The sequence below is a fragment of the Crinia signifera genome, chromosome 8, assembly GCF_055691185.1.
Source record: "Crinia signifera chromosome 8, ASM5569118v1, whole genome shotgun sequence".
Classification (NCBI taxonomy): Eukaryota; Metazoa; Chordata; class Amphibia; order Anura; family Myobatrachidae; genus Crinia; species Crinia signifera.
In genome coordinates this window covers 159,081,737-159,106,448 of record NC_139224.1, presented here as the reverse complement: position 1 = coordinate 159,106,448, position 24,712 = coordinate 159,081,737, and the positions used below count along the sequence as shown (strand labels likewise).

The 24,712-nt window shown below is 44.9% G+C and overlaps 1 protein-coding gene across 4 annotated transcripts in view; it reads right to left on the bottom strand.

Moving 5' to 3' along the window:
- SZT2 (SZT2 subunit of KICSTOR complex) overlaps positions 1-24,712 on the bottom strand; it is a 140,664-nt gene that overhangs the window by 115,582 nt on the left and 370 nt on the right. For 3 of the 4 annotated variants that reach the window (XM_083157532.1, XM_083157533.1, XM_083157534.1), the window contains exons 2-6: positions 22,732-22,772; positions 6,543-6,668; positions 4,319-4,486; positions 2,387-2,557; positions 1,660-1,791 (exon numbers count right to left, since the gene is read on the bottom strand). In XM_083157532.1, coding sequence (XP_083013658.1) covers positions 1,660-1,791; positions 2,387-2,557; positions 4,319-4,486; positions 6,543-6,668; positions 22,732-22,758 — 624 coding nt within the window. In that variant the 5' untranslated portion in view covers positions 22,759-22,772. The remainder of the gene's footprint in view (positions 1-1,659; positions 1,792-2,386; positions 2,558-4,318; positions 4,487-6,542; positions 6,669-22,731; positions 22,773-24,712) is intronic. The other variant, XM_083157531.1, reaches the window with a different exon arrangement.

The window sequence follows — 24,712 nt, the reverse complement described above, 5'->3', positions numbered from 1 at the left end:
GGCACTACTGGGGACATGATATGTAACTGGCACTACTGGGGACATGATATGTAACTGGCACTACTGGGGACATGATATGTAACTGGCACTACTGGGGACATGATATGTAACTGGCACTACTGGGGACATGATATGTAACTGGCACTACTGGGGACATGATATGTAACTGGCACTACTGGGGACATGATATGTAACTGGCACTACTGGGGACATGATATGTAACTAGCACTACTGGGGACATGATATGTAACTAGCACTACTGGGGACATGATATGTAACTGGCACTACTGAGGACATGATATGTAACTGGCACTACTGGGGACATGATATGTAACTGGCACTACTGGGGACACGATATGTAACTAGCACTACTGGGGACACGATATGTAACTGGCGCTACTGGGGACACGATATGTAACTGGCACTACTGGAACATAATATGTAACTGGCACTACTGGGGACATGATATGTAACTGGCACTACTGGGGACATGATATGTAACTGGCACTACTGGGGAATGATATGTAACTGGCACTACTGGGGACATGATATGTAACTGGCACTACTGGGGACATGATATGTAACTGGCACTACTGGGGACATGATATGTAACTGGCACTACTGGGGACATGATATGTAACTGGCACTACTGGGGACATGATATGTAACTGGCACTACTGGGGACATGATATGTAACTGGCACTACTGGGGACATGATATGTAACTGGCACTACTGGGGACATGATATGTAACTGGCACTACTGGGGACATCTGTAACTGATACTACTGGGGACATGATATGTAACTGGCACTACTGGGGACATGATATGTAACACTACTGGGGACATGATATGTAACTGGCACTACTGGGGACATGATATGTAACTGGCACTACTGGGGACATGATATGTAACTGGCACTACTGGGGACATGATATGTAACTGGCACTACTGGGGACAGGATATGTAACTGGCACAATATATTTGCAAGAAAATGATTGCTTAGCATTCAAATTCACTGTACAAACTTTGTTTTAGATTTTGAAACCTTGCTTCATGCACAAATAAAATATATTTGTGTGTATTTCGTATGTTTGATGTGTTTATACAACATAAATGCATTTTGTGGTCACACCTGGGTCCCGTCCTCAAGATACCTCATTGATATATAAAAATATTCCGAAATACAGAATAATCCGTTATCCACAAGGTTTCTGGTCCTGAGCATTTTGGATAAGGGATACTCAATCTGTACCATAATACCATCACAAATGCACATATTAGATTTTTTACGCTTTTAGACAGGATCATTAAGCAGGAAAACAAAAGTTTATTTGCTCAAGAAATCCTGCAAATCGTTAGAAAAAAAAATCTTTTGATAAAATCAATTGTAAAACTTTATAGACATTCTAATAAAGACACTTTCAAGATCATTTAATTTTTGACACAAAACAGCACAACTGAAATGAGGCCAGACTAAAATGTTGTTAAACGGTTTAACGGCCTCCACTCATTTTATTAAAAAACGTAACAACCGTCTTTGCAAAAAGTTGGTTTAGCGTCCTTTTATTTACTTTTTAAGTAGCACTGCGGAGACTCTTGCTGGAATTATAAACCGCTCCGCTCATTTATAACAGATTCTATTGTAAGATACGCCCACCTGAGCAAGTGGCCGGTACTGCTGCTGCAGCATCTCCGCGATCTTATTCTCAAAGGTCCCGAGCTGTAGGTACACGTGTTGTAGGAATTCGGGCAGCTTCTGTTCCTCCAGTTGACACCCCTGGACCAGCACCTGATGGAACAGACAGAGTCAAGTTATCCGGAGGCAGAATTCCAGATCTCTCTAATGCTGTGTACACACTAGTACAATCTGCATAAGATCCAGATGCGATTACAATTTAGACTATCTGCATACAATTTACACTATCTGCATTCAATTTAGACTATATAGTGCAGATCTGCACTATATAGAAGGGCAGCCAAGACTTTCTGGCTGAGATATGGGAGCGCGCATCTTGAACGCATCTGGATCGCTTGGGATAAAAACCATACAATCTGCATGAGATCCAGATAAGATTTTGACTATATAGTCAAAATCTTATGTACAGATTGTGGACCGTCCGTTTTGTACTATGCGATGCGCGCTCCCGCGCATCACATAGTACGGTACAAAAAGTATGTGCTGCACATACTTTTTGTACTAGCTAAACATCGTATCGGATCGCATTGCATGCACTAGGCATGCACTAGGCATGCAATCCGATACGATGCATGCTAATTAAGACCCAAACGGATCCGTTTAACGGACCGTGTATGGGCACCATTATGCAGATTGTATCAGTGTGTACACAGCATTACCCAATACTGACACAGGATTCCATGCCGACCTGATGACTCTGCAGCCCAATGATAGAGGAATATGCCTGGATTGTCACAAAGATTTCAGGGCGGAAGAGCATGTTGGATCCGGGGACACGAAACGGCCTGAGGAGACCCAGCAGGCACCGCTTGAGGGAATGGAAGATCTCATCGAAAATGATCTCCTCTGTGGAGTCATCCTGTAGAGAGGGAAAGACATTTACAGCAATCTAAAGTCTCAAAGTGATGGGCGAGAGAGCCAAAGGGGAAGGATATATATATATATATATATATATATATATATATATATATATATATATATATATATATTAGGCGGATTGGGTGTGCTGCAGCACAATAACGGAGGCAGGTCAGCGTAGATACAAGTAAAAAAGTTTACTGTGTGGCAACAAACATCTCTATACCGACGTTTCGGGGTCCCGTGCGCCCCGTTTTCAAGGAAAAGAGAGATACGGGGCGCACGGGACCCCGAAACGTCGGTATAGAGATGTTTGTTGCCACATAGTAAACTTTTTTACTTGTATCTACGCTGACCTGCCTCCGTTATTGTGCTGCAGCACACCCAATCCGCCTACTACCTATCACTACGCTGCTAGCACCGGAGCGCCGGACCATATCTGCAGAATATATATATATATATATATATATGAGAAAGGTGCTCTCTAGCACCGAAACGGCCGTCGAGGAGCCAGTAATGTATATGTCATGTATCTGCCTGTTGGGTGTATAATGCTGTGCCCTATGTGCTCTACCTGAGATGCGAGCTGGGCTGAATAAATCTACTATATGCATTTGAATTGAATTGAGTACCTCCATTTGATTGGTGCGGGTCCTTCTGAAGTCCTTCTGGATTAAGGAATCTACATATATATATATATATATATATATATATATATATATATATATATATATATATATATATATATATATATATATATATATATATATATATATATGCGGAGGAACCGGCACTCCTGGATGCTGTGTGGGTATAGCTTGCCCCGGTGCCTTCCTAACACGGAAGGTGCGTGTATACGGGGAGACGGTGAGGCGGCACTCAGAGACGTACGTAAAATTCAACAGATACAAAATTGTTTTTAATGCGACATGCAGCAACGTTTCGGGGCTGTGCCCCTTTCTCAAGCCAAGTGGCTTGAGAAAGGGGCACAGCCCCGAAACGTTGCTTAATTTTTTTTTTTTATGTATTTTTCACTCACACCTACCCAACCACATTGGGGGAGGAGACATTTGGGATGGGGGTATTGTGGCCACATATTGACTTCCTTTTACTATACTTGCAAATAGAGACACTCTGCGTATGGTCGCATGGCGTAACAAATGTCGTTAAAATTAGACAATTTTTTTCACGTTAATTAATTGCAAGTAAATGGATGTGAAAAGAAGAAACATTGCAGCAAACATGACCAACCCTTTGCATTTTCACATGAATTCATCTTGAGCTGCGTTGAATCCTTTTTTCTCCATTTCTTAGCTTTCAAGTGTCAATGCGCATGAAAAATATACAAACAACTGAAAACTAATTGTAATCATGTCATTTGAGCATTTGCTTTAGACATCATGGAAAGTTGCAACAGAGAGGAGCAGAGGGGGAATAAAAATTGAGCAGCATGGACCCCTAGGCATAAGGTGCATATACACTGGGCGTTTTTGCCCAGCGAGTATGCAGACAGATGATGGGGAATATCCCTGGGCTGAAAATTGCTCAGTGCATGAACACTGAGCGATTGTCGCCCATCCAAGTGATTTGTCTGGGGGGGGGGGGGGGTGTACGGCTTTTCATAGCAGGACTCTATGGAAGGCAGTCTACCCCGTCACTCATCTGCTGTGGCGGCCGATCATGTGGAAACATCATCGTGGGAAGTTTGATTGGCATTTTGTTAAGTGATACACAGCAGCAGGGTTCTTGACACCTTACGTACCACAATCCCTGTAGAAGGGCTGAGGTCCAGCTCGATCACAAAGCGGTACCGCCTTGCCAGGAAGGTAACCCATGTTGTTGGCACTAAGAGAAATGGGCCGGGCTGGACGGGCTCATCGGGCTGCCACCCATGAGGCATGACGCTCACCACTTCCAGGTCATGTTGCCCCTGAAAGAACGCGACATTCACAGGTTAACCAGGATATTTAGAACTTGGGAGGCAACATGAAACCTTATGGTAGGAAAACAGCGATTATGGCACATAAACAGGGAATTATGGGTAATACGCAGGTATGGAGAAGCTGCACTGAGCTACATCCTCCCTTTAGGTGCAGGACTACTACATTATACGTAACGAGAAACACAAATAATATTATACCATTATAAAAGATGATCCGAAATGATCATATTAACGATCTATACAGCCAAGATATTGCCCCAACACACTGTATTCTCTACGTAATCGCGGTTTCATAATGGTACTTTGAAGATGTATTAAGCCTGGTGAAGTGATAAAGTGGCCAGTGAGAACGCAGCAGCCAATCAGCTCATAACGGTTATTTTTGTAAAGTTGACAGTTAGAGGCTGATTGTCTGCTGCATTATCAAAAATCTTCCCCTGTATGCTTAGCATCGACCCTATCTGAAGAACTCTGGAAGTTACATCCTATAATAACCCTGATGAAGTCCTAATAAAGACAGTAGGCAGTACGGATGGTGTAATGGTTACATTACTGCCTCACAGCGCTGAGGTCATGGGTTCTATCCCCACCATGTGTTATATATACGGGGCAGTACGGATGGTGTGATGGTTAGCATTACTGCCTCACAGCACTGAGGTCATGGGTTCTATCCCCACCATGTGTTATATATACGGGGCAGTACGGATGGTGTAATGATTAGCATTACTGCCTCACAGCACTGAGGTCACGGGTTCTATCCCCACCATGTGTTATATATACGGGGCAGTACGGGTGGTGTAATGGTTAGCATTACTGCCTCACAGCGCTGAGGCCATGGGTTCTATCCCCACCATGTGTTATATATACAGGGCAGTACGGATGGTGTAATGGTTACATTACTGCCTCACAGCACTGAGGTCATGGGTTCTATCCCCACCATGTGTTATATATACGGGGCAGTACGGATGGTGTAATGGTTAGCATTACTGCCTCACAGCGCTGAGGCCATGGGTTCGATTCCCACCATGGCCCTAACTGTGCGGAGTTTGTATATTCTCCCACCGTGCTTGCGTGGGTTTCCTCCGGGTACTCCGGTTTCCTCCCACAGTCCAAAAATATACAGGTAGGTTAATTGGCTTCCAAAACAAATTAACCCTAGAATGTCTGTGTGCGTGTACATGTGGACTGTAAGCTCCACTGGGGCAGGGACTGATGTGAATGTTCAAATATTCTCTCTGTACAGCGCTGCGGAATATGTGTGCGCTATATAAGAAACTGTTAATAAATAAATAAAAATAAAATGCATTATGTTTAAACAAAAGGCACTTGCGGTCTTGGGGATAAATTTACTATACGGCTGGGTGATTCTCTGTGTTCTGCAGCAGAAAATGTAATGTACGGCAATGCTATTCAAAAGCAAAACACTATTCCTGAAGGTTAATATGGCCCTGTTAAATTTCTGATGCTCTGATTGGGAGAAGGTTTTAGTGATCTGATTGGCTTGCGGTTGATCTAGCCCTGCGAATAATCTATTACTCCGATTGTCTGAGGGTTGATCTAGCAATGTTCTTTTGCTCTGATTGGCTGAAGGTTGGTCTAGCAATGTAGATATCCTATTGCTCTGATTGGTTGAAGGTTGGTCTAGCAATGTGAATAGTCTATTGCTCTGAATGGCTGAAGGTTGGTCTAGCAATGTAGATATCCTATTGCTCTGATTGGTTGAAGGTTGGTCTAGCAATGTGAATATTCTATTGCTCTGATTGGCTGAAGGTTGGTCTAGCAATGTGAATAGTCTATTGCTATGATTGGCTGAAGGTTGGTCTAGCAATGTGAATAGTCTATTGCTATGATTGGCTGAAGGTTGGTCTAGCAATGTGAATATCCTATTGATTTGATTGGCTGAAGGGTGTCTATTTTATTCAGAAATTAAAGTCACTGAAGAAACCATTTAAAACAAAAAACAAAAGCATGATATAATGAGACTAGGATACACATAAAAAAATAAAGAAAAAATCCAATCCAGCTACTTTATTACCAAACTTACCAGCTCAGATTCAGGGATCGGAGAAATGGATTGGTGGAGATTTGTAAGGAACCAAGCCAGACGGACGTTGCGAGAGATCCGATAATCCTTCTTCATCAGCAGGAAGACCTGACCAGCCTCCTCCACCTGCACGGCAATGATACGTGATAATCAATGCTTTGTCTATCTCTAAGAAAGACTATATTGTGGATGAACCCTGTTTTATACTGCTAAACATGTAGTAGTAATTTACGACACACTGCTACGGTCTTGGTTTGGTACTAGTGTGCTGGATCACCGTACAGCGACCACCAAGGTACCCGCCTACTACCAATGCATGGGAATAACTGCTGCAAACAGGGATCATGACCCCTGGCCATCAAGTCACTGATACAGCCTACCAAGAACCTGTGCAATCTGGTGGACTTTATGCAATAGATAACACCTATCCTTGTGTATCACCGCTTATTTCCCTATATACTGTAAGCTTGTGAGCAGGGCCCTCATACATTTTTGACGGTCTGTAACCGCTAAGTTTGTTTTCCATTTGTAAAGCACAATGGAATTTGCTGCGCTATATAAGAAACAGTTAATAAATAAATAAAATGTTACGATAGGAGTAAGAACATCGCATAAAGGGCCATGACCACACTGATGTTTTTCTTCTCAAATACAGATCGGTTTAAAAGTTATGGCTTAAATGAAAACTGAAGAGGGGACAGCAGAACTGTTTATCATTTGTGACACTTTATACTAAAACACACAGGCCAGAGAAATCCAAACAAGGACTTCAAGGCAGTCCAGGTTTTAAGCATATTTATGGTTTAGCACAGATGGTTAAATCAACTTGACTGAGGTACTAATAAAGTCACCTGCGGCTAAGCATGGATATACATAATACACATATATCCCCTCTGACGTAGGGGTTTGGGAATCGTGTTTCATTCCTGCTCATATGGTTAGCTCTAGATCATACATCCCCTTTCATTCACGAAGACGTGTCCTGCTTAAAGCGCAGTTCCAAGTCCACATCCAACCAATCAGAGACGAGAGATTTAGATCACTGTCGTGCACAAAAATGTAAACACTAAGGAGAATCGGGGGAAAGGTTCATGCTGTAATGAACTGAAGTCACATTACAACAATAGACAAAGAACTGGGATTCCGTGCAGTATTTCCGATCGATGGGCTGGATCACGTCTGGCAGGTTTTCCTGACATCTGGCTGACAATGTTCCCTAGCTACAGGCTGAGCAGTGCATTCAGACCTCCTACTACACTGTATGTTGTTATTAGGTCGACGTTTCCAATGGCGACATTGGTTAAATGAGGACAGGCAACACATAGTCATTCTAGAATGTCATCATAACTGGTGGGATCCAGTCACATAATAGTACAGGGATATGAGAGTCAGTCAGGTTTATTTGAGCTGGGGAAACCTGCTGAACATCAAACTACTCTCTTTAGGATATCAGGTGAAAGATTGGAATATATGTAATGATACACAGGAACAGGGTCCTTTAAAATAATTGGGTTCAGGTGTATTTTTCCATGTGTTATCTGAAAATGGTGGGGGGGGGAGAGGGATTTTAGCCCCTAATTCTATTTTTCACTGTGTTAGTTAAAGTGTAAGTAACCAATAGGAGAGACACTCTTCATATTTGATGTTAAAAAAGGATTGGCTGGTTTAAACCAAATTTTATTTAATATGATGTGGCTACAGACAAAACGTGTCTTCTTGAAAAAGCCTACTGTAAGGGAATCCCTGTTGCTTATTGTCTTCATCTAAGTAAGCTGAACCAATGCAGTAAATCCCACACAGACACAACAAAAATATAGGGAGGTAAATCAAATGAGAGGTGCTAAACCTTCCTAACATCAAGCTTCTCCCCCAACAATCCTATAAGACAACAAAAAAAAACACATTTGAAACTCACAAACTTAGGGAGTAAACACCAACACATTAAACAGACAATACACAGAGAAATACCTCATGGTTTAATCTTTACTCCAGTCCAAACCCGTGTGACATATCCAGTGCTCAAGCTTAACTCCTTTTTTTTATGTGTTTGTATGTTTCTTTGAAAAATAACTTTTGCATGTTGCATTTTAAATAAATCATATCAAAGCCTAATAACTTTGGATTGTTAAGGTTAGAAAGCATTAAAACATGGTTGTTCAAGGTTTCTAATACTTAGCAATGTTTCACACTATTATTATAACAAACAGGATTTCATTCAAACTTTACTGCAAAAAAAATTGGTTTAAACCAAAAATGATTTATTTTTTTATTGTTTTTTTTTTTTTTTCAACCTTGATTTTAAACTAACGGCATAGCAAGAACTGCGACACGCACGCTAATGTTAGAGCAGGTCATATCCAAGCTGATGTTAGAGCAGTTTACCTAATACCCCTTTCACACTAGTCAAAATTCCTGGGTTGGCCCCGGGAACAAACACACGACTAGTGCTGGTGTGAAAGGCTCCCAGGCCAAAATCTCGGGACCGATGTGCTAGCTAGCAGGGTTGCTCCCAGGACCAGCCTGGGATACAGGCCGGTGTGAAAGGTACTAACCCGGCTTGTGTCACTGGCCGCGGTGCTGGGGAAGCCATCAGTCTTTGCCTCCCAGTGACGCGATCGCCAGCTCAGGCTCTTTTGACTAACTAGTGTAGGAAGCCGCTTCTCTCCACAGTCGCTACGGAGATTAGCACGATCCCCCATAACCGTCGGCTACACCACCACCACGGAGATCGCCGCTACAGTACCTCCCACTGCTGTATCAGTATTCTGCACGTCCCCGCCTCCCCGCTCGCCCTGCTGGTCATCCGGGAGCTTATGCCATTGCCTTCAGGAAAGAGCGGTGGGGTTTCTTTCCCTCCTCACACCAGAAAATGCAGGAACTAGGCTGGTGTGAAAGGAGACAACCTGGGTAAGTCCCTGCATTATCTGGTGTGAAAGGGGTATTAAAGACCAGGTGCCAGGAGAACCGTTCTGGTGCTAGAAGACTCATGGATTGCCATCTATGGAATAGGGGCTATTAACAAGATCTTTAAATCCCCTGAAACAGCGTTGCTCCAGCAACAGGCTGCACAGAGATTATATAAAGAAAAATAAAAGAATCCATGCTTTGAGTTATAAGCCCAGGAACCATTACTAAACCTATTGGGCCTACTGCCGAAATTCGGATACCTAAAAACCAGAGTTTTCACAGATCTGCTCACACGCTCAGGAGGCTGTGAGCAGATATAACGGGTGCCCATGTGGCTTGCGCTCACAGCAACAAACCACTTCCAGCTTCTGTCACTTCAGACTGGAGCTGTGGGTGAGCATAATGTACTAAGAATTTAAAAAGAGCACAAAATCTAAAAAGATCACCCACATTTAACAGAATGCTTTCAGAAACAATGGGCACGTTTCAAGTAAACGCCGCTCCCGCCCAGTTCCCCCACAGGAAAAACACTCACCAGTGAATGATCTTTCCTCTGCAATCAGCGCAGAGTAAGTCTAGAGTCACTCGGCACTGCGAAGGCCGAGGGGAGAATTAGGCCGTTGAAGACATTAGCATCCCTCCCTCCCAACGGCCAGACCACACCTGCGTTTACGTTTTCTGGGGCACTCCCAGAAAACACTGCATTACTGCCCCCAATTACCCATAGAGCAGTCAGCGATAGCTAGACACTGGGTACCGTGCAAATGCGCGGTTGTTCGATTATCAGACAGGCTGCGAATTCGCAGCCCGTCCAAATGGGTTTGAATCGGGCCCAATATGCAGTTACAACATCCAATTAACAGCAGGTTATAACCTTTTAAAAGCAGAAAACATGTGAAAGTGGCTTTTCTTTGTATGTTTTTGAGACCATAACTTTTTCCAATACAGTATATTTAATTAATGACAACATTAATACAAACATGATGCGTCTTGCACTTCACTGGCTATCGATTTCCTCTTTTAATGTGGATAAATTGCAGCACTTAAGACAAAAAAAATAAAAAGTAAATAATGGTAAAGGTTGTCTACTGATAAATCATTGAAGAGATGAAGAAATAGTTAAAACATTTCTGTATAAAGAGGTGTTAGGACATGCGGCCTCCAGCAGTGTGACATTACGGTCTGCTGTTAGCAAGTGGGGACAACGTGAACATCCGGCGCACTTTGCACTTCTTCCGCCACCAGCTCTGGTGTCTAGTCGGCAAACACTGTGCGCGCACCTTTACCATTCTGGACCTGCTCCCTTCTAGAACCCACCTGCAGGGCTTAAAGTAGTCCTGGAGAGGTGGAGGAACTCATTTCCCCTGACATTGATTACCGCACCCCCCACCTCCCCCATACGGCCTGTGCCAGGGTTTCTGGCAACCCCGTGCAAACTATAAATGTGTGCCCTTCCTCCCATACTTTATTCAGAGACAGTGGTACATAATAGGACCCCCATTTACTCCACACGGTAACACAAATCAAATTCACATTACACCACATGTAGTGCCCCTGATTCATATTACACCACATAGTAGTGCCCCTTACTCAAGATATGACACACAGAAGTGCCCCTTAGCCACATTATGTCACTCAGTATTCCCCCTTATTTGTGTTACGCTACACAGTAGTAAAGTATTCCTTATTTAGTGACAAAGTAGTTTTCCTAATAAACAATGCCCACAGAAAACAAGTGTCCCTTACACATAATGCCCACAGCAATAGAACCTTGTGACAGCTTGACATCACATACGACGTAACAGAAAATGAAGCTGCTGGGAGAGGCTTTTCTGTTTGAATTATTGTGTAGGGCTGTGGTGGAGGGGGAACTTGTTCCCTCTACCTGGTATCCGGACTGGTCATAGACTGACTCATCATAGACAGTCATATGGTCGACCACTAATGGTCGACAGTCAAAAGGGACGAGGTACACTTAGACAGTGTCCATGTCGACCTATGTCGACATAGACACCCTAAAACATTAAAAGCTCATGTTGACCTTTTTCCCTGTTGACCTTTTGACCATGTAGGCCTTGTGACTGTCTATGATTTATACCATAACCCCATCCCCCCCCCCACACACACACTTTTACCCCTGCCCACATCACTCATTAAACGTTGATGATGTCATACATGTGTTTCTATAAAGACAATAACCTAGGCCCTGTTAAACACAGAGAGACATATGAGTCACACACGAGATTGGGTATAAGTGAGAGGAGTAGTAAATATACTTCAGTGGTAAGGGCCTTAGAGATGAGTGTATAGTATTTGCTGAAGGTGACCCCAGGAATTGAATAAGCACTTTTTGAAATACCGGGGCAGGGCCTGGGGGGGAGCGGTTGCTGCAGCAGCCAAACAAAGTAATTTCTTTGTGGAGGCACACTTTTAATACATAGGATTAATTGTAATATAAAGGCATAACCTTTAATTATGTTTATTTTTTTATTTTACTTTTTAAGAGAAAAAAAAAGGTCAAAGCATCATACTTAAATAGGAATTATAAAGAGAATAAAAACATCATATCACATATCAATAGTATTTCCGTGGTGCATAAACAAAAGATCATAGTCTTCACGCTAAATATTTTAAGAGCGTATTTTGTGGTGCTGACAGGGATTTAAGACAGCAAAACTAGGTAATCAAAAAGCATCAAATCACGACACAATATAAATGCCTTAAGATGTTGTGATAGTCTTATTGCTTCACAACATGAACATACAGATATATAAGGCAGAAAAATACAGCTCCCCCCACAACACGGATAAGTCACCAATCACAATTCGTTTAGTGTAAATTCTGGATGTGGGTTTTCCATAAGAAATCACAAAACTGATTCGTGTATCAAGGTAAAGACCGGACATACTACTTACATCCCCGATCCTTCTGCTGCCATTGCCCCCTGACTACTCAACAACTAATCCAGTCTCTCTCCTAAAATACTGCTTGGTTTAGTGTAGTTTATGGCTAAAATTAACAATACAGAAGTATTAGGACCACAACTGAATTGAGAGACAGAAAAGGGGTGGGATTAGGTGTTCCCACATAGGTCAGAGCTCATGCAAATCTGACCCATGTAGACCTGCACATAAATTCATATACATCAGCTGGGAACAGTGGGGCAGATGTATTAAGCCTTAACAAGAGATAAATGCAAGGGTGATAAGGAGAGATAAACGTCCAGCCAATCAGCTCCTTACTGACTTTTTTCAAACACAGGCTGTAACATGACAGTAAGCAGGACGTTTATCTCTCCTTATCACCCTTGGATTTATCTCTTGTTAAAGCTTAATACATCTACCCCAGTATCTTTTACTACTGGTACAGGGCAATTGCAATCTAGTCTGATACCCCTTACAGACAGAAAACCCCCCAAAACAGAGGTATTTCACGGATGCAAAAACCCGGATAAAAGCTCTGACCCCCTTTCATACAGCAGAAAAAAAAGGGAATTTCCTGTGTCGACCCCTTTCACACAGAAGCCTGATTAATGGAGAGGTGAGGTGAAAGGGGATGTGAGAGGGAATAAGGTGATGGGGGCAAGATAGCAGGATGGAGCCAGGTGATGGTGGGTGAGGTGAGGGGGTGACAGGGGGAGTGGTGAAGGGGTGGTAAGAGCGAGTGAGGTGGGAGGGAAGAGGAGGCTAGTTTAATCAGCCACTGGAGGGCGGTACGGAGCCGCCGAGGAGACCAGGAAGAAAGCTGCAGCAGCATGCGGGACACCCAGCCAGGAATTCAACCAAGCAGGGAGCTGCCAGGTGAGTCCGTATGCCCCCCCCCCCTCCCTGCATGGAGCCCGCCACTGCGGGACAGCAGCAATGTGCTGCCCCCCCCCCTGCTGCTCAGCCCCAGAGTGCCCCCCCCCCCCTCCACCACTACCGCGCCCGCAATCCCCCTCCCCCCCCCCCCCCCTGGCTGGGTGTCCCGTACTTGCCAGCTGCTGCTGGTGCTTTCTTCCTGGTCTCCCCTCTACAGTATCAGAGCGTGGCGGGTCTGGTGCCCGCTAGACAACCCCCCCCGGCAGGCGGGGGAGGGGGGCGGGCGATTTGGGGTTTTCGCCTAGGGAGCTGGCAGGGCTTGCACCGGCCCGGAGTTTAATTCTTAACTAGCCTTGTCCAACCTTCTATTCACCAGCGCCAGGCTACCTTTCTGCCCTGCAGCGTGCTGTCCATCCCCAACTGCCACTACTGCTGATCCCTCCTATCTCATGATCCGAGCCGCTGCTGCCCCCCCCCCCCCCACCATCTCATGCTCCCGGCCGCATCTACAAAGTGCCTTTCTGAGTATTAATCCGAAAAACCCGGGTCGCACCCTTTCAGACAGCCGGCGACTCGGGTTTTTGGAATGAAGACCCGGGAAAAACCCTGGTAAATTCCAGGGTCGAAGCCCTGGCATTTTAGACCCGGGTTGACCCTTTCAGATAAAAAGAAACCCTCCTGGACCAGAGTAAATCCCGGGTTTTGATTTCTGTCTCATACCGTGTTCACACTGCGAGTGAGAACTACACGGCTTTTACCCAGCAATGAAATGCCGGGAGCTGCGGCGACGGACCCCCATTCTCAGGCAAATTCCTGAGTGAAGCAGTTCTACCCGGTAATTTGCCTTTCAATACGGGTTTTTTGGCAGTTTGAACGGATCAACCCGTGTCTGCATACCCGGGTCTCAAACACGAGTAAAAAGAAGGGTTTTACCCGTGTATGAGTTTTTCCCGGGTATGCCGATAGTTAACCCTGCAAAAAAAAAAAACATGTTAAAAGGCAAATTTCCGCGTCGACATGCTAGACCCGGGAATTTGCCTTGCAGTGAGAACGAAGTATCAAAGGGGTATTACTGGTGATAGTAACTCATATGTACATACACAGTGTGTTTGTGTGTAATAAATATCTATTTTTTCCATGCAAGTGTCTTATTTAGTTAAATTCTCCTAACTCAGTGTCATCTCCTCATTGGCCCTACACTGAGGCTGGAGAGAATATTGTATCCATCTGACCTCACTCCAGTAAGAGCATGGTACAATTACAGTAAGAAGCCCTTACAGAGACAGCAATGCCTTAGGTGATGTTCTTGTAGCGGAACACTAGAACTTCCCAGGCCGCGCATGACTGATTCCTTATATTTATAAAGCAACTAAACGGAAACAGAACATGTATTATTAGGATGCTGCAATCTTTGTATGTTCTATCCTAAACATGAAAATCTTGGGGTCTTAACTGGCACACTGAAAGTTGACTGTTTGGTGTCGACCTATCACCAGGATTACCACCTGCCGTGTACCATGGAATTCAATTGTTATTTGAACAGCCCTAATTAATGGGAACCCAACAGAACAACGGATCGTTAATGATCATGCTGGTCTCGCCCAAACAGACCGGGTTTAGCCGCATACAGTATAGTGGCCAAGCCCATATAAATATCTGGTTTGGGTCCAAATCACTGAGTGCTCTCCCGCATCGCTGACCTATCAAAATCCATAGATGCTCCACCACTGGTAGCCACTCCTGGACTTCCGTAACTATTTCTGTATCAGGGTCTGTGCCTCGTTGTAGCTGCTGATAGTGTACCGGGTGCTTGGGATTAGTATGTTTGCTGCAATACAGTGGGTACAGAGCTGCAGAGAGGACACTGCAGGGCGGGACGGCTCACTTGTATCAGTCCCATATTTGACCTTTTTTTTTTACCCATGTACTAGTGCCCAAGCTGGGTGTGGGGATTGAAAGGGCTATTGTGTCTAGGTTGCCAACAAAAGGTCAAAGGTCATCGACATGCTGTCGGTCGGCACATACAAAAGGTCGACATTGTGAAAATGTTGACACATGCAAAAGGGGGCACATTGTGCTGGATTGGAAAGCAGAAGTGATCTAAATCCTAGCTCCCATACACAACCAACCTGGCACTCTCTTTTGACACCATTGCCGTGAGGTTACTTATGCACCTCGGTTCCGGTCAGATTCCAACTGTGCTGGCGAGGGGCTGGCCTAGTAACTAGAGAGGAGACTCCGAGCGAATCACCAGCCAGTAACATAGGCAAGGTGTTCAAACAGCAGATGCATAGGAGCCACCGGTTGTGGGAGCACTACTTCACGCGGGCTTCTGAGGACATTCATTTTTAAACAAAATACTAAAAAATTGTCTTATATAAAAAAACAGGGTACACTTTACCTAGAAGGGCGCCCACGATGTTCATCGCGATCGTCGGGTGTAAAATTGCGCTCATCGCGGTGATTGAGGCATCGCGGGTACTATTTGCGGCCCAAGATCACCGCGATGACCGCGATGCATCAACTTTCTAATCGTCAGCATGTAAAATCGCGGTGATTGAGGCATCGCGGGTGTTATTTTCGTGGACAAGATGCCCGCGATGCCCGCGATCACCGCGATGACAGTGATTCCTCAATTTTTTCGTCGGCCCCATTGTAAAATCGCGGTGATTGAGGCATCGCGGGTGTTATTTTGTGCACAAGATGCCCGCGATGACCGCGATGACCGCGATTTCGCGATTTCCAGCCACACTCACATCTGTAATGGGTTCAAATGACCCTTTAATGACCCTAATTCTGCATGGTAACATCTGTAATAGGTGGAATGGCCCTTAGTCTGCCTAGCTACATCTGCCCTAGGTCCGTCTGCCTAGTTACTCATGTTGACACCATCCTCCTGTCTGAGGCCAACCCCCTGTGTCTGCATAGTGACAGATGTTTATAGGACAATAACAACAAAGGGTACATCCCACGGCCTCAGACCGCCCCCCTGTGACAGTTTAAAAGAGCTTGATTTTGGGGGGAATTTTGTGGGTTGAGAGGAGCTGTGGTTCGAGAGAGAGAGAGATTTGCGTTTTGATTGATTATTACTGATTCCTGAGAGCTTGCTGCTGGTTCCAGTGTTGCTGCTGCTGTTCATTCTGCTGCTGAGTCACCGTGATTACAGAGACTGTGCTGCTGTTGCTGTTGGTGACTGAGGCCCTGCTGCTAATTCGGCCTTCTGCTGTTTCTGCTGTTCCGGTCATGGCCATGGCATCTGTATCTGGAGTGAACATGTACTCCCTGCCTCAGACGGAGGCAGAGGCTATCCGATTCCTCCAGGAGCATCACCTGTTGCCCAAGGAAGCTACCTGCGGCAATGGGCATGCCATGAAGCTCAGCGAGAAGGAGGTGATGTGGCGCTGCCACGTGAGAGCCTGCCGCCAGAAGATCAGTCTCCGCGCTGGCCTCTTCATTCCTGGGTGCCGGATGTCGTTTGTGAACATCATCAGGTTTATCTTCAACCGGTGCGAGGAGTTGACTTCCGGCGACTACTGTGAGCGGCACCTTGGCATCTCCCCCAAGACAACGGTACTGTACAATAAGTACATGAGGGAGGCGTGCCTCATGGACTTGATGGCGCAGCCCCAGCGCCGCATTGGAGGGCCCGACAAAATAGTCGAGGTCGACGAGACTCTGTTTGTCCGCCGCAAGTCCCATGTTTTTTTATTGTATTTTGTTGATTTATTGCGCACCCATCGCGGTGATTGCAGGCACATGATGGTCACCCGTGATGCAACCGGCCGCCATGTCCCCCCAATCACGGCGATATGTGCGCGGTTTGCCATGTAATTTGATGTCTTTTTTTTATTGTATTTTGTTGTTTTTTTGCGCAACTACCGCGGTGATTGCAGGCACATGACGGCCGTGGTCACCCGTGATGCAAGCAGCCGCCATGTGCCCGCAATCACCGCGATATCTGCGCATTTTTACTGTACAATCACCGCTTAGGTGTAATTTTAATGTATTTTGCTATTTTTCACACTTTTTTCCACTTGTCTTTTTACCACAGCCAGAAATCGCGGTCATCGCGGATACATTATTGTGTGCCCTCGATGCCAGCGACATCGCGATGACCGCGATGATTGATCAATCGCGGTCATCGCGGTCGTCCCGGGTACATCGCGGGTACATCAGTGGCCACCCGCGATGCTAGCGACATCGCGACCGACGCGTTAATTGATCGCGTCGTTAGCATCGCGGGTAGCCACTGATGTACCCGCGACGACCGCGATGGGCGCCGTTCTAGGTAAAGAGTACCAAAAACAGTAACAACATATGGTTGTGCAGATATAATGATATGCATATTTGGTAGATGGTTATTGTGAGAGACTAAGGAAGCCAATATGGTATTTATGAAGATAATGTCTGTGGAAGAAAAATTAAAGACAACATAAGATAAGTACTAAGTCCACACAATTCCATCTAATTGAAATAAATCTGATTGTGTTTTGATAGTAGAGGTATAATACGGATTTTACTGTATAATAGAGTAACTCACATTGCCTCAAGAATATTTTAGGTGTAGAGTCTAATAAAGTTATGTATTAAATAAATAATCATATCATAACAATAATACTAAAAAGAGTGCGCCCAAAAAGGCACATTTGTCTTTTAGTTTGCCCTTCGCAAACGAAACCCTTCTTATTCAGTCACAATACTGAATGTGTTGGGCGCACCGCCAATCCAAGACTACCACAATGGTGGAGAAGTAGTCCAATATATTGGTTATCTACATGGTCTTTTCAAAATGCTCTATATTGATGTTTAGAGTCTGTGCGGATCTAACAAACCCCCTTGCGTAACAAGCAAAAGGTTGACAGTCTCTTGTTTGTCTGCCCCTCCCCTTTAGAATGTAAGCTCTCACGAGCAGGGCCCTCTTCCTTCGTGTGGTTTTCCTTCTCTTAAGCTGTGTACACACAGGGGCCATATATTGCTCAGTCTCTCCTTTTCATCACCGACCAGAGATGGTCGCTGATGTAAGGGAACCTCTGCTGGGAGAGCCGCAGAGGTAATCAGCTGGTCGCAGGAGCAAGCACCTGCGACCAGCGATCATAAGGGGGCTAAAAACGGGAGTGTGCACCCGGCAATTTACCGCCGATGCACACTCCAATCGGCGGCAATATGGTCGCTTAGCAAACATATTGCCAGCAATTATAGCCCATGTGTATGCACCTTTACTTATACCGTCTTTGATGGCACAAAATCCTGCAGGTTTCTGCCAAGCTGATACCCATGTCAGTGCCCTCTGCTGATGCAGCTATGTGTACTTGTCCTCTATTATATTCAGCTGTAAGTCACTGTTTCACTTATTCATTTATGTACTCTGTAATTCGCCGCTGCAGATGCCTTCTGGCGCCATATAAACACAGGATAATAATAATAATCATCAAAAAGGTTAACAAACGAAAAGGTTGACATCCATTTTTTCTTATTTTTTTGGTGTCCATATCGACATGGACCCCCAATTACTGTAACACATGGCTTGCTTCCCTCTGCACTTTTTACAAAAGTCCCCAAAAATATTGTGAAAAACTCATGTATACTCATAACTAGTCAACGTCAACCATTTGATTGTCTACATAAACACTTCAGACCTTTCAACATTGCATCCAATCGCATCTATTGGTGCCTAAAGTGCCCTCTTCCAGCACCCAATGTCACATTCCATCTGCGATGCCACATCGGGTGCTAGCGGTGGAGTAGCGTAGCGCTGTGAAGGAGCGACGGCATGTGGTGGGGATCAGCGGCGGCGGCAGCAGAATTTGAAAAACAGTGTAAAACTCATTTGAGGTGCATACAATCCTTCGATTTATCACACATATGCGGTTGAAATCAATGGATGGATAGCATGCAATATCGTCCTACTGTATGGGCATTAGCCAGATTCCTGGCCCCACCTCTATTCCCACCTAGATGTCGTGCACCTAATGGACCTCAAAATAAGCAATTCTTCAAGAAGTTGAATCCCGTCACTTTCTTTAACAGGACAAATAAGAATTTATCAGCGCAATCTGAGGATAGGTGTATGGGGGGGGGGCACATCTGTATGTTACAGGTGGAATTGCTTTCTCGATATGAATACCAGTTATTGAGGATGAGCCGTGCGACGTACCGCTCAGCCATACTACGCCATAGGAGGTAGCGCAGTCTGCCGCTTAGTGCCTGCACAACAAGAGAAGGGTTGTCTTAGCCGGCTTCCAGCTTTTTTATGGACAAGGATCTTGAGTGATTTACAAATCTCTTTGGACACTTGCACAGAATGAACGGACAGCTATTAACATCAAGAAACTGACTTGCATTCAGCCTCTGTTGGTTCATTATTCATGGTGGAATCCTTCCTGGCGGACATAGCACGTGTTCTACTGTTGCTAGTCAGACTGGTTTACGTATAGAATTGTTTATTACACTTATAGGGGTACAATAACTGAGATGGGAGTTGAATATGGGATGTTGCCCATAGAAACCAAACAGATTCTATCTATGAACTTCTAGAAGGTGCTAAATAAGTAAGTAGAATCTGATTGGTTGCTATGGTCTTCAATAGAAATCCCATCTTAGTAAATTTACTACATAGATACCCCATCATACCCCCTGCACCCGTCTAGTAATAGTGTTCCCCCTAGGGATTTTTGGGGGCAGGGCGCCGCTGTACGGGATGGGGGCGGACCGGGCCCGCCGACGTCATCATTGTAGGCGGTCCCGTGTCACCAAAGGAGGCGTGCCCGGGGGCGCCGCGTCACCAAAGGAGGCGTGCCTGGGCCGCCGCGTCACCAAGCGGGCGTGCCCGGGCTTCCTCCGTCGTACAAGGGGGCGGACCTGGCCCCGCCGAAGTCCGTGAGCTGCCAGGGAAGCCTAGCGCCACCGAGATTGCGGTGCCTGGAGCTTCCCCGGGCACAACATTAGTCAGGCAGCAGGCTCTTTTAGCGGGGCGCTGCTGGAGGGGCAAAACAGGCTAAAACAGCCTAGCGGGAACACTATAGTAATGTTGCATTTGTTTAATTGGCCCTGAACAAAGGAACAGAATATAAATAATCTTGTGGCCCAATTGTACGTCAGTTGCATTATCTCTATACTGTACCGCGCTACACCCAGTCATCCCACCTGGGGGCTCATGAGCAGCTGGAAGGAAAGTGCAAACGTAAAATATGCCGAAACAAAACGGGCATGGGTCAGTGGGCCCACCAACCCAAGGGCGACATGCATTAGTTCGACAATGGCTAGGTCGACAGTCAAAAAGGCGACAAGGGGTTTTCACTTTTTTCTGTCCCAAATGTCGACAGGGTCAACATTGACACCGTATTGGTGCACCGCACGCATCCACCATGCTTCGGATGGCAGGGAGTGAAATACCGCCTGTCGGCACATGTTAACAAAAAAAAAAACGTAAAAAACCCATGTCAACCTTTTGACTGTTGACCTTACCCTTTCAGGTGTCGACCTTGGGTGTGTCGATCTAAAGATCGTATACCAACAAAACATACATTGGTACACAATCTGGCGGCGGCCGATGCGGGATTGCACATCAGCACTCACAGCTCATCTCTGGCCCATTACACACTGAAAGCAGCGCAAATGGTAAAAATGAGAATCAGAATCACCCAGTGTGTACGGTTTAAAATGCCGAGATGTCATCAGCAGCTCATTAGCATAAATGCTAATTGGTTTTGCCATCGGTAGCCGATATCCGACCGTCACAATAGGCTCCACCCCTTTCTCCGATAACTTAGCCCCATCCCCAGTCACGCATCCGTCTCTTGTCTGGATTGTCCCGTATCTTACAGTGTGGATGCCTACTGATGGTTACATGACATCTATGCATAATTCAGATGAAATCAGCCAATCAGAAGCAGCCGCTAACCATCAGGTTAACGTTTTGCACCAATGCATCAGCACTCACATCTGGCCTTCTTAGAAACAGACGGATAGGTCTTATTTATCTGCATGGGTAGCTCTTAATATATCATTTCAGCACTTTAGGTGCCCATACACTAGTGCAAGTCGGGCCCCTTTCACCCAATTCTGGCACATCGGGCTGTGAAATCAGGTGAAAAGTGTCAAATAAAATGTGCCTAACCTCCAGGTCCAGTCCTGTGTGCATCATAGTAACATAGTAATTAAGGTTGGAAATAAAGACTTTAGTCCATCGAGTCCAACCTATCTGACTTGTAACTACTGACTTAAGTCATATCTATAGGATTCCCTTAGTGGCCAAAAATGCATCCAGTTTTGATATAAATTAATTCTGTAATCACCCCCACTGGCAATGAGTTCCAGAATGTTACTGCTCTAATGGTGAAGAATCCTCTTCTTAATTCAGTACAGAATTTATTTTCCCCGAGCCTCAGTACATGCCCGCGTGTCCTAAGTATAGTCCTGTTAGTGACCAATCATCTCCCAGTTCCATATGATTCAAAATCCTGTATTTGAACATACTAATCATATCACCTCTCAACCTCCGTTTCTCCAGTTAAAACATATTCAGCCCGGTTAACTTATCTTTGCATCTATGTGATTCGAGACCATTCATTTATGTCCTTTTTAAGGTGCGGTGCCCAGAACTGAACACAGTATTCCAACTGTGGTCTCACCAATGCCTTGTAAAGAGGCACGATCACATTGGCATCCCTTGAATCCATTCCCCTTTCAATGCATGCCAGTGTCCGGTTTGCATTTGCTGCTGCACTTGAGCAGTGTGCGCTAGTACCCAATTTAATATCTAGGATGACCCCTAATAGAGGGTACACACTGTTAAATATGCTCTATCTATTTGATTTTGCTTATAGAAGCAAAATCAAATAGAAATTGAATGAAAATTGAATGCTTTTATTATGATATCGCGACACTATATAAAATCAACTCCATGCATAGTGGATAGTGGGGTTATGAACAGGTAAAAAAATTGCATAGGATCGCATCGATATATCGGCCGCCGTGAAACTACACAAGTGCCGTTAATTTCCTTACTCACTTTTGTGTCATCCGCAAATATTGCAATCTTACTCACTATGTCATTACCTATATCATTAATAAATATACAAGGTGGGTCCCTTTTGGAACCTCTGCAGAGGTTCTTCATTGTGTCTTTCACCCATGTTTTCATGACGTCTCAGTAAAAAAAAAAATATATTTTAAACAAGGTGGGTCCCAAAATGGAGCCTTGCGGGACATCACTTGGACCTTATCCCAGCTGGAATGTATGCCACTTACCACCACTCTCTGTCCCCGATTGTACAACCAGTTTTTAATCCAATTACAAATATCTTCTACCCCTAAGTTACTTAGTTTCATAAATAACCTTTTATGGAGGCACCATGTCAAAAGCTTTAGCGAAATCGAGAAGTATTACATCAACAGATTAAACCCCCCAACCCCACTGACTTCCTAATTAAATTAGTCCTTCATGACCTATTTTTGACAAACCCATGCTGAGCCTTACTTACTATCGAATTGGAGCTGTAGATCACCATGGCTCTCTTCTTTACTATCCAAGTCAAAATAGAGGGAGAATATAATAGTGGCGAAGCATGGAGAGCAAAGCGAGCAATGCGAGTGGACGCAGTACACTTAATACAGTGCCCATGTTGACACTAAAAACCACATAAATCTCATGTTGACCTTTTCTATGGCGACATAGTGCTTTTGTCGACCTTTCAACCTAAGCCATGTCGACTTTTTTAAGCCATGTCGACTAAGTCATAATGTCAACCACTATTGGACAACAGGCCAGTCGACCCTATGACCCTTAACCACTCTAGGATCATTCCTTTTTCACGGAAACAATTATTTGATAGTTTACAGACACTGATGCGATTGTACAAAATGATGACAGGTCAGCTTTAATACATACACCCATGCTGTATAGGTTCTCAATGTAGAAAATATTATACTACATATACACTGTGGTTACTGTGGAATATGTTGCAGGATTATAGGAGTGGTACGGTGTAGGAGTGTGGAACATGTTAGGACACATGTAGGAGAGGCTGGTTTTTGGCTGCAAGGTTATATGACAATAGTTGACACTGGTAAAGTAGTGCACTGTATATAGCGAGAGGGACACATACTTATAAAACAAATATGAGGAGTAGATAAGGGGGGGGGGGTTACTGAGGTTGGGGTGTATCACTGTGGTGGAATACTGAAGTGAGTTTTGAGCAAGGAGAGGCATTAAAATCGAGTGCTTATGGTAGATCAGGCCTGACCAACCTGTGGCTCTCCAGATGTTGGGAAACTACAAATCTCATCATGCCTTGCCACAGTTTTGCTATAAGGGAGTGTTATAACTGTGGCAAGGCATGCTGGGATTTGTAGTTTCACAACATCTGGAGAGCCACAGGTTGGCCTGTCCTGTTGTAGATAGTTCTATGAGGTAGGTGTAGCATCTCTGTGGTCGGTTTGTGGATAGGGGAGTGTCTCCACGGTAAGATGGTTGATAGGGGAGTGTCTGTGTGCGTGGGTGAATAGGGGAGTGTCTCTGCAGTGGGTTGGTCAACAGGGGAGCGTCTCTGCTGTGGGTTGGTCGACAGCAGAGGGTCTCTGCGGGCGGGCTGGTTGACAGGAGAGGGGGTACTTCCTCATCTTTGCGGGCCACCGCTTACGCTACGGAACTTACATACCAGGACCATGTCATGGTCTATTACCTTTAGTAAAGTTGTGACGAGCGAAGCGGAGTGAGCCTTGAGCCCGAAGCGTGGAGAGTGAAGCAAGCCCGCAAGGGGACAATGAAAATCGTTACGTAGTGGCTAACGTAACTGGTGTAGCGGTGGTAGCAAAGATGAGGAAGTACCGGAAAGTGTCTCTGCTAAGGGTTGGTCGACAGGAGAGTATCTCGGCAACGGGTTGGACGATAGGGGAGTGTCTCGGAGTAGGATTTACTGATACGGGGTATAGCTATCATCCATGTATGTAGTACGGATGGTTAGCATTACTGCCTCACAACACTGAGGTCATGGGTTTGATGCCCACCATGGCCCTAACTGTGCGGCGTTTGTATATTCTCCCCACGCTTGCGTGTGTTTCCTCCGTGTACTCCAGTTTCCTCCCACAATCCAAAAATGTACTGGTAGGCTAGTTAGCTCCCAACAAATTAACCCTGGAATGTGTGTGTGTGTGTGTGTGTGTGTGTGTGTGTGTGTACATGTGGTAGGGAAAATAGATTGTAAGCTCCACTGGGACAGGGACTGATGTGAACATTCAAATTTTATCTGTAAAGCGCTGCAGAATATGTGTGCGCTATATAAGAAACTGTTAATAAATAATAATAAATGTTTGTATGGGATGACTGGTTTGTTTTTGAAAGTTATCTGTGAATACGGGGTGGGTGGGTGTATGGGCAAGGAGTCTTGTTTTTTGGGTCCCTATAGTTGGTTTGTGGATAAGGGGGTGTCTCTGTAATAGGTGGGTATATGGGTGTGTGAATGT